We start from the raw sequence: 14594 nt of genomic DNA, 5'->3' as shown, positions 1-14594 counted from the left end.
CATCCAAGGCATTCCTTCTTAAACTGCATTATCTAAAAAGCATGCTAAAAGTTTCAAAAGCAGGAAATAATTTACACATTAAGAATCTCAGGGCCAGGGCTGGAGAGATAGTACAACGGTAAGGCATTTGCCTTGCTTGCAGAAGGCTGGTAGTTCGAATCCCGGTATCCATATGCCCCCCCGCCCCCAGCCTGCCAGGAGTGGTTTCTGAGCACAGAGCCAGGAGTAACCCCTGAGAGTTTTATTCTCATTTCCTAAATTCTTGGGCTTCAACCCAAGAACAGCAGTGGTTATGTGTAGGCTAGATGAGGGAAGCTGATCTACGCGGTGATGGTTTCTACTTTAAGCCACCACACAAGTGAAAAGGAGAAATGAGTTGACTGCTTGCTGGAAGAGGAACTTTGTAGACCTGTTAACTTCCTCTTTCTACCAAGTATCAGAGCCCATGTGGTCCAGTGTAGGGTCCCCTGTCCAATGTACTTGATAAGTAGATGCGTATTTCACACACATATTCACACCATTAGAAGTGAATTTGGAGGTGCCGTAGAGATAGCATGGAAGTAAAGGCATTTGCTTTGTATGCAGAAGGACGGTGGTTCGATTCCCAGCATCCCATATGGTCCCCTGAGCCTGCCAGGGACGACTTCTGAGCGCAGAGCCTGGAGTAACCACTGAGCACTGCCGGGTGTGACCTAAAAAGCAAGGAAAAAAAAAAAAAAGAAGTGAAATTGGAGCACAGAGCTAGAAGTCTGGAGTACCATCGGGTGTGGCCTCCAAGCCCTAAGTAATAACTTTATACATAAACTAAAGGGAAGAGAGGTTCTTGCCCTTACATTGGCCTTACAATGCCTTTGGCATTGGTCTTATTTATTTTTTGGTCATATCCAGCAGTATTCGGGGATTGTTCCTTGCTCTGCACTCAGAAATTATTCCTAATGGTGCCTGGGGGACCATATGGGATGCCAAAGACTGAACTCGGGTTGGCCACTTGTAAATCAAACTTACTCACTATCCTATCTCTTCAGCCCCCCAAGATTGATACTGTTGACACAACTGAGCTAATTCAAGGCACTTTTTTTTTTTTTGTTTTTTTGGGTCACACCCGGCGGTGCTCAGGGGTTACTCCTGGCTGTCTGCTCAGAAATAGCTCCTGGCAGGCACGGGGGACCCTATGGGACACCAGGATTTGAACCAACCACCTTCGGTCCTGGATCGGCCGCTTGCAAGGCAAACACTGCTGTGCTATCTCTCCGGGCCCTCAAGGCACTTTCAAGTCTTGGAAATCCCTGGTTTGGAAGTTCCAGGGAATTCTCGAGGTAAGTGTTCGTGACTACAGGAAGCATTTACAGGGCCAGGGAGACAGCTCAAAAGGATGGAGCTAATTTGAGGTTATAGCCAAAGCACCTACTGCCTGTCTGCCTAAGAACATACATAATGAAAATTTGTTCAGAATCATCAAAATTATGGAGATGGAGAAATGGTGGCAGTCAGATGGCATTCGGGATGGTGAAGGGGGGAGTCCTATAAAGTAGTGAAGGGACAATTTCAAAGTGTTAATAGCTCTGCTCCTCCACCGTAGTGGTGGCTCCAATGGTCACATATGTGATAAAATTGTCAAGAATCTTACATACACAACAGAGTAGCGTTCTCATTTTCATTTCATTTGTTTTATTGGTTTCTGAGTCATGCCTGGCTGCTCTTTGGATGTATTTCTGGCTCTGTACTCCCCAGTTCATGTCTGGTGGTGTTTGGGGGACCAAATATGGTACCAAGAATTGAAACTGGGTCTGCTGAGTCCAAAATTAGTGCTTTAACCCACTGTATTCTCTCTTCCAGCCCCTGTAATACATTTTGAGTTTTCTTAGTCAGTTTGGGTGTCAAAGGGAAATAAAGCATTGCAATTTGTTGAAAATCAAATGGCTTTTGGGGTTAGAGCGACAGGACAGCAGGCAGGGTGCTTGCCTTGCATTAAGCCAGGGGTCTCAAACTCAATTTATCTGGAGGCTGCAGGAGGCAAAGTCGGGGTGAGGCAGGGCTGCATAAAGGATTTCGCTTACCGAATATTCGCAATAAAAAATCGCATTAGTAAGAAAAAATCGCAAAAAATCGCATTAAACATTTGCATACCCCGAATGGAACTGCTCGGGGTATGCGAATGTTTAATGCAATTTTTTCTTACTAATGCGATTTTTATTGTGATTATTCGGTCAGCGAATAATCGCAAATACTGCAATATTTGAAGGCCGGCCGCAGGCTACAAAATGTTGTACGGAGGGCCTCGAATTTGAGACCCCTGCATTAAGCCAACCTGAGTTTGATCCCTGGAAACATATGGTAGTCCAAGTTGATGGGAGTGACCTGAGTGTAGAGCCAGGAGTAAAGCCAAAGCACCCCAAATCAAACCAAAATACCAACGGAGCAGCTTTATTCCCTTAATCCTATTTTGAGTAAGGAATAGGAAAGCGCTGTAGGTATGATGCAGTGTGACATGAATGACATCATGCAGCAGGCAGGAGAAACTTGCCTTTCCTGAACAAGCAGGTCTGAGTCAGAAAGGCTGCACCGCTGTTCCACCTCTACTCCCATATGCCTTTCTTTCGCCCTTTTCCCATCAAGTAGGAAATAGCAGCCACAATTTCTGGGCAAGTCAGAAGCCGGCTAAGTAGTCCCAGGAATTTCTGGAGGCAAGTGTGAGTGACTACAGGAAGAATTCATAGGGCCAGGAAGATTGATTGCTCAAAGGATGGAGCACATGCTTTGCAAGTAAGAGCCTATTCCATGTTGTCTGAATTTACTCATCTCCTGAGTTCAGAAAGTGCGGGTCCCAGTTATTAGAAGATAAACACACATTTTCAGTTCCTGAGTTTAGATGGTGACAGATGCTTATATTTTAGATAGTTTCTTTCTTTTAGTTAAATGGGGTTTATTGTAATTTGTAGAAATAATGGCTACAGAGAGGCTCAAAATATAATTTCAAAATATAATTTCAAAATATACAAAATGAGGGGCCGGAGAGATAGCATGGAGGCAAGGCGTTTGCCCTTCATGCAGGAGGTCATCGGTTCAAATCCCGGTGCCCCATATGGTCCCCCGTGCCTGCCAGGAGCAATTTCTGAGCCTGGAGCCAGGAATAACCCCTGAGCACTGCCGGGTGTGACCCAAAAACCACACACACACACACACACACACACAAAAAAAAAAACCCACAAAATATACAAAATGAAATTTCAGAAGAACAGGAGTAAGGTCTCATTGTAATAGCAAAAGCGTTTACAAAAGTGAAATGTGTAAAGCATTTTTTTTTCTTTTTGGTTTTTGGGTCACACCTGGCAGCGCTCAGGGGGTTCCTCCTGGCTCTAAGCTCAGAAATTGCTCCTGGCAGGCTCGGAGGACCCTATGGGATGCCGTGATTCGAAACACCGTCCTTCTGCATGCAAGGCAAACGTCCTACCTCCATGCTATCTCTCCGGCCCCCTGTGTAAAGCGTTTTTAAGACAAATATTACAGCTGAGAATTGGAGCTTAGAACTATGAGTACACTGCTAAATATCTAAGCAATAGTCCTATAAACCACTTTGTGACTTCAGGAAAAAGATTATCTATGGTACCTGAAAATATTCATTTTTTTTTAGTAATGATATCATATAATTACATGGATGTAACAGTTTTCTAGAGACAAGACCCACACCAATAGTTAACAGAACATTCAGTTTAAGCCTTTGTAAATAATTTCCCTATTTATTTTTCCTGAATTGCTTCTCTAACATTTATTAATATTATTTTAGATGGTTTCTATCAACTACTCCCACCCCCTGGGAGATTCTGATTCTCCTCCCTAAGGCTGAGAATGAAATGGTGTTGACATTGGGGGGAATTTCGACCATTTTGCATTCCTTTATACATTTCATACGCACTGCTGGGTATGACCCAAAAACCAAAAAAAAGAAAAGAAAAGAATAGAAATAAGCTTTGGGTTCTCCACCCAAACTTGTGAGTTGTCAGTTCAGTTGGAATTAGAGGCAGCGACCTTTAAGTTTATGTAGCCTGAGATGTCCCAAGGAAGAGTCACAAACAACTAGTGGTTCACTATCAATGAATAAAGTTTCTTCCCACTGTCCTCTATTGTTATGATGCCACGATAAATATCCTCCAGTTGGATTTGAGACACCCTGAGCGCCGCCGGGTGGGACCCCAAAAACAAACAAACCAACAAATTCATTCATGATAATGATCTTCCAATCCCACCACAGCTCCTCCAACTTCATTCATCCAGTCGGGGCTGGCGACTTCCGGTCACACAGAGCCAACTTCCGGTCTAGGCCACGCCCACTTCCGGTCACACCTCAACCCTGACCCCCGAGGCCTTTCACCCTCCGAGCGGCTGTCCTCTCCCGCTTTTCTCTCCACATCCTACCGCGCCGACGCGTCGGCGCGTCTGAAACGGGCGACGGCGAGGTGGGCGGGCCGCGCGGTGACGTCCGCGCCGAGCAAGGCGCCCACAAAACCGCCTATTGGCCGCCGGCGGCTCGGAGGCGAGCCTTGGGTGTGATGGACACGCCATCCCACCAATCACTCCTTTTACGTTCTTCTCAAAGCAGCCAATGAGAGGCGACGACGGGAGGGGGCCGAGGAGGAGGAGACGCAGCGCGGCCGAGCCGCCATGCTGAGTGTGGCTCCGGCCTTCGGGGGCGCCTTTCAAGTCTCGCCTGGAGCGCCTCCCGGCCTTGAAGAACCAACTAATCGCAGCCTCGCTTGTCCTGGTCCGCTCCCGAACTCATCGCCGCCTTTTGGGGCTTCTTGCAGGTGCGCTCTGCTCCTTCAGACTCACTCAAGATGGCGCCCGGAGGCGGCCGTGCGCCGCGCCGCGCCGCGTCGCGGTGACGTCATCACGGCGCGCGCCGACGCAGGGCAGGTGGAGGGAGAAGGGAAAGTTTGGCCGCCGAGGAGCCGCAGCGGAGGGGCGGGCGGGCGGGACGGAGGGGCCGGGGACCCGAGAGGCGCCGCGGGGTGCGTTTCCGTGGGGAGCAAGCGGCGAGGCGAGGCGAGGCGAGGCGAGTGTGCGAGGCGAGTGTGCGAGGCGAGTGTGCGAGGCGAGGCGAGGCGAGCGTCGCGTCGCGGTCATGTCCGAGGAGCCGAGCGGCCTGGCCTGGTCCATCAACAGGGACGACTACGAGCTGCTGGAGGTGATCGGTGAGCGCGGCGGGGGGCCTCGGGGCTCGCTCCGCTTTGGGGGCGCCGACCACCCTTCGGGGGCCCGCCCAGCGCGCGGCGAAGTCTGCAGGAGCTCGCACGCAGCTCGCCCCGCAGCCCGCCTTCCTCCTTCCTCCGCGGCCTCGCTCCGACCCGGGCCAGATGTGGCCAGATGTGGCGCGGAGAGCCCCGGGGGGGCTGGTGCGGATGCTTTCCGATCGTTGGATCCAAATGGCATTCGCTCCAGGGCGGGGGATATATATGTATTTTTTGGGGGGGGTCACACCCCGCAGCGCTCAGGGGGTCACGCTCGGCTCTGCCAGGCTCAAGGTCGGGACCCTCTGGGATGCCATATGAGATTCGAACCGCCGTCCTGCTTCTGCCTGCAATGCAAACGTCCAGCACCGAGGCTATCCCTCTGCACCCCCCTTTTCACGTTTTTATCCAAATTGCACTCTCCAAGCGGGGCGGGGGTGGGACTTTAAAGTTCCACGGGGCCTAGGGGACATGCAAAGGCTGCAGAGGCTTAAAATAGCCTCCACGGACCTACCTGTCTGTAGGAGGACCGGCCCGGACAGAGAAGTAAGAGAGAAGAGAATGTGCAGCAGGTCTCACCCACCCTCGCGCACTCGGACAAACGTGTGTCCAAAGTGTCACTGGGGAGTTTGAAAGTGTGCAGGTGACCCGATCTGATGGTGATGACTTGGATCTGAATGGCATGGAGGGGTCCCCAGGAGTATCATTCAGCTCTCGGGTACCAAAGCGGCCCACCCCCACCCCCAAACGTGGACTAGGATTTTCAGAGACTCAGAGGAAGAAGAAGAAGGGTTGATATTCCAGGGCGCGTCGACAGTGACCCAGAAGAGTGGTGCTAACTAGATGAGCCGACGCTCATTCAGTCCAGCTGGCTGTGCAGGGATCCCACTTCTTGGAGGGAGGAAGGAGCTTGTCGGATTTGCTCCCTCACTTCTTGCCCTAAATTAGTTGATCGCAAAAGAGTTGCTGAAAAACCCTGACTCCTTCCCCTCCGCTCAGAGCGCACTGACTGCACTGTCCGTGTTGGAAGAAAACTTTGATACGTTTTTGAGATACACATGACTGGACATGATCTGAAGGGCTCATCTGAATGACTGCACATTTCCCCTTAGGCCCCATCGTAGACTTTTGTCCCTGGTCCATGCCACGTCTTGGAGAGGTGCATTGGCGGGTTCTTGAGGCTTCTGGCTAGGAATCTGTTTTTTTGATTAGTTGCTTCTCGGCCTCTCCATTTATTAGGCTTTTATGCGGAGGGAAGGTATTCTATGGGAAATCCCAAAGTGAGGTCTGAGAAGTCAAGAAGGGGAGTTCCTGACGATTTAGAAAAGGCATCTTTACTTTCCTTGTATAGAGCACGCATCCTTCCAGGGAGAAAGGCAGGGCAGGGTCACGCTTAATCTCTTTTGCTATTAAGGTGGCAGAAGCTTTCACAGTGGCAGGGGCTTAGAGACTTACAGATTTGGCGTCTCCTCCTTACAGGTTATCTTTGAGTGTTTAACCGATGTCTCAGTCTTTGTTATTGTTGCTTTTGTTTTTGTTTTGGAACCACACCCGTTGGTGCTCTGGAGTCACTTCCTGCTCTGCACTCAGTAATTACTCCTGGCAGGGCATTTGGGACGCAAGGGTGCTGTGGTGGTGGATCTGAACCCGGGACAGCAAGACCAGGGAAATGCCCTACACTGTATTATTGCTGAAGTGTCTTAGTCTATGGGACTGTGCTACTCTACATTCCATTCCCAGAGTCCTTTGTAGTTCTTGAAAGCTTGAGTCTGGGGAGATAGCTAGAGGGGCTTTCGGGTATGCTCTGCTGATCTCAGTCCCAGGACCACACCCTACACTGTCCTGTGCCCACCACTAGGTACAGCCTGAGGACCAAATGAACACTTTGCTGGGGACTACCATAAAATTCTCCCACTTAAAATATAAAGTTAGGGGGCCGGGCGGTGGCGCTGGAGGTAAGGTGCCTGCCTTACCTGCGCTAGCCTAGGAGATGGACCGCGGTTCGATCCCCCGGCGTCCCATATGGTCCCCCAAGCCAGGAGCGACTTCTGAGCGCATAGCCAGGAGTAACCCCTGAGCGTTACCGGGTGTGGCCCAAAAACCAAAAAAAAAAAAAAATATATATATAAAGTTAGGTCTGGTGAAATAATTAGTTCAGGAGGTGAGTACCTAATTTGTCTGCTGCTGCTGCAATCTAGCTTAAATCTCCAACAGCATATATGGTCCTACGATACTGCCAGGGGTCACTCCTGAGCACAAAGCCAGTAACAGGAATAGATTTGAGCGTTGTTAGTTGTGTTGTTTGTGTGTGTACATATATACGTATATGTGATTTAATGATTTTGTATATATTTTTGTATATACTATATATTTTATATATGCATATGTAAAATATATGTCCATGTATACGTGATTTAATGATTTTTAAGTGGATTTACTATTCTTTTTTGTATTTGGTTTTTGGGTCACACCCAGCAGTGCTCAGGGGTTACTCCTGGCCTCAGGCTTAGAAATCGCTCCTGGCAGGCTTGGGGGACCATATGGGATGTTGGGATTCGAACCAACGATCTTCTGCATGAAAGGCAAACGCCTTCCCTCCATGCTATCTCTCTGGTCTGTTTGTTATTATTCTGTATCAATCAGCATAACCTGGCTTTAGAATATTTCATCATCTGACTGATGTCCCCGAGTTTGCTATTTGGGGTGGGGTGGGGGGAGTACTTGCAGTGGTGCTCACTGAGGTTTAACTCTTGCTCTGGAGGGATCACTCCTGGTGGGCTTGAGGACAGTATGTGGTCCCTGGGATCAGACCCGTGTTGGCCACATATGAGGCAAGAGCCCTGCCTGTATTATTGTCACTCTGGCCCCTGCCTTGTGCTTATTTTTTGGTTTTTATTTATTTTTTGGAGCACTCTCAGCAGTGCTTAGGGGCTACTCCTGGCCATGTGCTCTGAGATCCTCCTAGAGGTGTTTGTGGGGAACTCTGGGCTGGGCCTTGAACCTGAGTCTCACAGGCAAAGCATGTGCCTCAGCAAGTTGACTCTCTCCTCAAGCCCCCTTGTGTCTGTTTACAGTTAATTTCTGTTTCCAACAACCCAGGCTACTACGAATCTTTTTTTCCTGCTATAGATTTGCCTTTTCTGGACATTTACTATAAATGGGATTTTTTTTTTTTTTTACAATTCTTTTGTGTTTGTTGTCTCTTACCTTTATAGAATTGAGGTATAATTTACGTACCTTAAAATCTACAATCTTAAGTGTATGGTTCTAATTTTTGGTAACATTTCAGAATTGTTCATTCATTACCACAATCCAATTTTAGAACATTTCCATCATTCCAAAAAGATGCCTCATGTCCATTTGCAGTCACTCCCTGTTCCCACCCCCACCACATGGAACCACAACTATACTCTGTTTCTATAGACTTGCTTTTTCTGGATATTTTACATAAATACAATCATAGCGTAGGTGGTCCTGTGTTTGGTTTCTTTTACTGAGCAATGCTCTTTGGGGATTCAGCCATACTGTACCCTTTAACAGTATAGATGCATTTTGAATTGAATGCCAGTTGTTGGAATTGGGCTCTTCCTACTTTTTGGCTATTGGATTCATGCCCTGTGAGTATTCGTATGAAATCTTGGTATAAACATATTTGTATGTCTTTGCAAGTTTACTTTGGAGTTGAACTGTCAGGTCACGAATTTCTGTTCCACGTGTTGTTTTGGGGCCACACCCAGCAGTCCTTGAGAGCTGCTCTTAGCTCAGTGCTAATGTCTTGCTTGAAGCGGGGCTCAGGGGACCATTAGGTGCCAAGGATTCAGCCTGGGAGTCCAGTAAGTGCCCCAGCCCTTTGAGACATTCCCTTGTCTCCTTGGTCTCATTATGCTTAACATGTAGAGAAACTTAGATATTTTCAAAGTGACTCTGCCATTTTACTTTCCTACCAGCGATGTATGACGGGTCCTGTTTCTCCTCATTCTTCCTATCATACATTGTGTATCCCCCACCCTTTTTTTGGCCACACCTGGCTGCACTCATTGTTTATTCCCTTTTCCGCACACAGAGATCTCTCCTGGCAAGACTTGCTGGGGATGAAACCTGGGCCAGCTGTGTACAAGGCAAGCACTTGACTCACTGTACTATTTGCTGCTCAGACTCCACGTTCTTATTTTAAATTTTAATTTATTATTAATTTTAATTTGGGGACTCCCAAGTAGAGCTCATAGGGTCTTGGAGCCATTCCTGGTGGTTTTCTGCCAGTAGGCAGGGACAACAGTTCATTGCTAGGGCCTGAGGGTGAGGCATATTGCTTGGGCTCTATGGTGCTGGTTACAGCCTGGAACCATCTTGGCTGTAATTGGGGGCTACCAGGGTACATCCAGCGGTGCTAGGGGGCCTCGAAGCTACACCTGGCAGTATTGGGGTGGGGAGAGGGCAGTGTGGTGCTGGGAATAAAATAGGAGTCTCTGGCTTGGGGCTGGAGTGATATGATAGCACAGTGAGTAGGGCATTTGCCTTGCACATGGCCGACCTACATTCGATCCCCAGCATCTCATATGGTCCCTGGAGCCTGCCAGGAGTAATCCCTGAGCACCACCAAACACAAACAAACCACGAAACAGGAGTATACTAACTCCAAGCTTGTTTTGTTTTGCATTTCCCTGTCTGATGACAGGGACCAATTTTTTCAAGTATTCTTTTTTTTTTTTTTTTTTTTTGGTTTTTGGGCCACATCTGGTGACGCTCAGGGGTTACTTCTGGCTGTGTGCTCAGAAATCACTCCTGGCTTGGAGGAACATATGGGACGCTGGGGGATCGAACCATAGTTCGTCCTAGTGTTACCCTCAGTTATTCATTTATTAACTTTTTTTGTTTTTTTTTGGCCCACTCCTGTCAGTGCTCAGGGGACCGACCATATGGTGCAGTGATTGGACCAGGTTGGCCACCTGCAAGGCAAGTGCCTTACCTGTTTTACTATTGCTCTGATTCCTCATTTATGAGCATTATATTTTGCTCTGCGCTCAGAATTTGCTCCTGGCTGGCTCCGGGGACCTACCCGTCTGTCCTGGGTAGGCTGTATGCAAGGCAAATGTCCTACCACTTTGCTATTCCTTTGGCCCCCATACATAATTTTTTGGTTTAATTTTTGACTTTACAACCAGTGCTCAGGGGGCTGTTCATATTATTTGTATTATATTATTGTATTTGGAGGCCCACATGGTGCTAAGTTTCAAACCCAGAACTTTTTTTTGGGGGGGGTTCACACTGAGTATCGCTCAGGGGTTACTCCTGGCTCTGCACTCAGAAGTTGCTCCTGGCAGCCTCTAGAGACCATATGGCATGCCTGGAATCAAACCCAGGTCCATCCTGGGTCTGCTGCACACAAGGCAAATGCCCTTTCTCTGGACCCCAGACCCAGAGCTTCTGATGCAAAGAATGTCCTTTGGCCCATTGAACTATTTTTGATATTCCACCCTCACACACATTAAAGTTTTATATGATAAAATTTATATATATATATATATTTGTTTTGTTTCGCTTTGCTTTTGGGCCACACACACGGTGCTCAGGACTGACTCCTGGCTCTGAACTCTGAGATTATTCCTGTGTGCTGGGAGGACCATATGTGATGCATGGGACTGAACCTGGGCCAGCCACATGTTGACCTACTGCCCTCCCTGTTGTATTATTACTCTGACTCTTAAATAGTTTTTTATTTTTTTCTTTATTTGTTTTTTTTTTTTTTTTGGGTTTTTTTGTGGGTCACACCCGGCAGTGCTCAGGGGTTATTCCTGGCTCCAGGCTCAGAAATTGCTCCTGGCAGGCACAGGGGACCATATGGGGCGCCGGGATTTGAACTGATGACCTCCTGCATGAAAGGCAAACACCTTACCTTCATGCTATCTCTCCAGCCCCTTTTTCTTTATTTGTTAGAGTGCTCGTGGTGAGAAACCTAGGAATTTTTTTTTCTTTTGGTTTTTGGGTCACCTGGCAACGCTCAGGGGTTACTCCTGGCTCGACGCTCAGAAATCGCCCCGGCAGGCACGGGGGACCAAATGGGATGCCGGGATTCGAACCACCATTCTTCTGCATGAAAGGCAAAGGCCTTACCTCCATGCTATCTCTCCAGCCCCAAAACCTAGGAATTTTTTACTTATCCAGTATCACACATTTTTTCCAAATGTCCTAAATTACTGTTCTACCACTGTGTGTGTGTGTGTGTGTGTGTGTGTGTGTCTGTGTCAGTGTGCATGCGCGCAAGCACACTTTTTTTGGGTGGGGAATCACATCCAGCTGTGCTCAGGGTTTACTCATAGCTCTGAGATCAGGGATCGTTCCTGGCAGGCCTTAAAGGGACCCTGGGCAAGTGCCCTACCCACTGAACTATCACTCTGGCTTCTTTAGAGATCGTTTTTACAAAGGCATGTTGCACTTAGCTTTGACACTTGGTGAAGGCAATACATGCTCTATGTTCTGCTTCCCCTGCCCGTTCTCTAATTTTCAATTCTTTTCACTAGCTACATATTTGATATCTAAAGTAGTGAAGCCATCATGTCCAAATACAAACAGATCTTACCTCTAGACAAAGATGATCTCTAGCCGTAACATATCCGTGAAAGATAAGCTCTTCTGTCAGTGAAGTGATGCTTTCCCTCTGATTGGAAGACTTAGCTAAGGTGATATTGTCAGTAAGGTCAGTACTCACAAAGAGTGGTATCGAATATGGGCGGGAGTGATAGACAGTACACCAGGTAGGGTTCTTGCCTTACATGGAGCCAACCTAGTTTTGAACCCTGGCACTGTATATGGTCTCCTGAGAGCATTGCCAGGAGTAACCTCTGAATAGTGCTAGTGTGATCAAAAAAAAGAAAAAAGAAAGAAAAGAAAAGGAAGGAAGGAAGGAAGGAAGGAAGGAAGGAAAAGAAAAAGGAGTGGTATCAAACAATACATTTGGCCGCACATAATGGAAAACAATAGCTGCTTAATAAAATCCTTCCCCTTGGATAACATGCAGTCTGGAATAGCAGCCTGACTGACATCCAGACATCTTAGTCACTCCAGCACACTTAGCGCATGAGTAATTCTAATGTAAGATAGTTGTTCCTTGGCCTCTTGATTTTGTTCAATAAAATGATGTGGTACAAGGACAAAGGCATGTGACAGCTGAATTGGCTTCCTTTCAAAGGGCTGTCTTTCCTGGAAGCTTTACTTGTGTCTTCCAATTCTATGTTATTGACCGGCATAATATAATTTTGGCTATTTGCATGGAAGACTGAATTGTAGCTTTTTAGCTAAAAGCACATTTCATTTCAAACAAAAAATTAAGGCCGGAGCTAGAGCAGTAGCATAGAGGATAGGGTGTTTGCACGTGGCTGACCCGGGTTCGATCCCTAACCTCCCGTATGATCCCCTGAGACTGCCAGGAGTGATTTCTGAGTTCTGAGCCAGAAATAACCCCTGAGCATCACTGACTGTGGCCCAAAAACTAAATAAAAAATAAAGCCAAGGTTCTCTTATCGAGGAAGGGGTAATTGTGTGTTAGTTAGGCAACTATAAATCTTGGCCTTAGTTTTTAAAATTAATATAGTTAAGTTAGCATTACAGGTAAAAAAAATTAACTTGATGGTAATCAGTTAATAAATAGTAGATTTAGGGCCCGGAGAGATAGCACAGCGGCATTTGCCTTGCAAGCAGCCGATCCAGGACCAAAGGTGGTTGGTTCGAATCCCGGTGTCCCATATGGTCCCCCGTGCCTGCCAGGAGCTATTTCTGAGCAGACAGCCAGGAGTAACCCCTGAGCACCACCGGGTGTGACCCAAAAACCAAAATTAAATAAATAAATAGTAGATTTAATCTACAACTCACAGCATGGTGTTGAAGCATCACTGTGATTCTTGTTTTCAAAAACCCAATTCTCTGCCTCGCGCATCACTTTATGACCTAAATCTTATCTTACTTGCATTGCTTTGTAAAATCACTGATAGCAAAACTTGTGATATTGTGAAGATGAAATTAGAAAAACAAATGGCAAGAAAGTGCCTTTTTGTAAAAATAAGAACAATAATGAGGAATGCGTCTGAAGACTGGATTATTTTTGTGTTCAGTTATTTTTCTGCCTCAGCAGAGGATTTTTTTTTTGTCTAGAAAAGCATATGCCACTACTTGTTGATTAACCAGATCACAAATATTTATTGGATTCTATATGACAGATACTATTTTGAGTGAAAGAGATAAAACAGTGAGCCAGATAAATTCCTGCTTTTACGGAGTTAATAATCTTTTGATGGTGAACAAAGGAAAGCAAGGAAAAAGATTGGGTACAGCTAAGGAGAGAAGTGGGTTTTAAGTGACCCTGTGAGGACTGAAGCATGATGTAGGCCGTTTGCCTTGCATGCGACTGACCTGGGTTTAATCCCTGCCACTGCATATGACCTTCCAAGCCTACTGGGAGTTTTCCCTGAGCAACAGAGCCAGGAGTGAGCTTGAATACAGTCAGGTGTGGCTCAACAACAACAGTGATGATGACAATGGCAAACAACAAGCTAAAAAATGATTTTGTGAAAGCCTTGACACTTTTTGGGGGGGGGGTCCACACCCGGCGGCACTCGGGTTACTCCTGGCTCTGCACTCAGAAATTGCCCCTGGCTGACTCGGGGGACCGTATGGGATGCTGGGAATTGAACCAGGGTCTGTTGGCTGTGTGCAAAGCAAAGGCCCTACTGTTGTGCTATCCCTCCAGCCCCAAGCCTTGACACTTGAGGAAGGACCTGAAGTAAGTGAAGAAGTAATGATTATCCACAAAGTTTATTCCAAGCAGTTGAATAGCAAGAGTAAAGAATTGAGGTGGAGGGCCGGGCGGTGGCGCTCGAGGTAAGGTGCCTGCCTTACCTGCGCTAGCCTAGGAGACGGACCGCGGTTCGATCCCCCGGCGTCCCATATGGTCCCCCAAGCCAGGAGCGACTTCTGAGCGCATAGCCAGGAGTAACCCCTGAGCGTCACCGGGTGTGGCCCAAAAACCAAAAAAAAAAAAAAAAAGAATTGAGGTGGAGCATATTGCAGTTATTAAAGAGTCGCAAGGAGTCCAGAGTGGCTGGGGGACCGAGAGTGACAAGGCAGACAGACCAAGAGGTCTGAAGGAAAGTGCTAAAAGCAGTTTCCTGGGCCTGATGATCAGCTCCCGGGAACCTGATGAATGAGGCCTGGCTTTGCTTTGAGCTGGTTTGAGAATCACTGCAGCATAGGTTTCCAGCAGAAGATTAGGGTGGTCTGATTATGTATTAAAAGATAATTTGAGGGGCCGGTGAGGTGGCGCTAGAGGTAAGGTGTTTGCCTTGCAAGCGCTAGCCAAGGAAGGACCATGGTTCGATC

At 47.3% G+C, this 14594-nt stretch overlaps 1 protein-coding gene across 1 annotated transcript in view; it reads left to right on the top strand.

Annotated features, from left to right (window-relative positions):
• The first annotated feature begins 5100 nt into the window (after window positions 1–5100).
• The window catches only part of OXSR1 (oxidative stress responsive kinase 1), an 84296-nt gene continuing 74802 nt past the window's right edge, over window positions 5101–14594 (top strand). Inside the window, exon 1 of the mRNA XM_049766407.1 lies at window positions 5101–5189. Within this exon, the coding sequence (XP_049622364.1) occupies window positions 5120–5189 (70 nt within the window). The 5' untranslated portion in view covers window positions 5101–5119. The remainder of the gene's footprint in view (window positions 5190–14594) is intronic.

The sequence above is a fragment of the Suncus etruscus genome, chromosome 20 (genome assembly GCF_024139225.1).
Source record: "Suncus etruscus isolate mSunEtr1 chromosome 20, mSunEtr1.pri.cur, whole genome shotgun sequence".
Lineage (NCBI taxonomy): Eukaryota > Metazoa > Chordata > Mammalia > Eulipotyphla > Soricidae > Suncus > Suncus etruscus.
The sequence above is the reverse complement of the archived record's forward strand: the minus strand, read 5'-3'. Positions and strand labels throughout refer to the sequence as shown.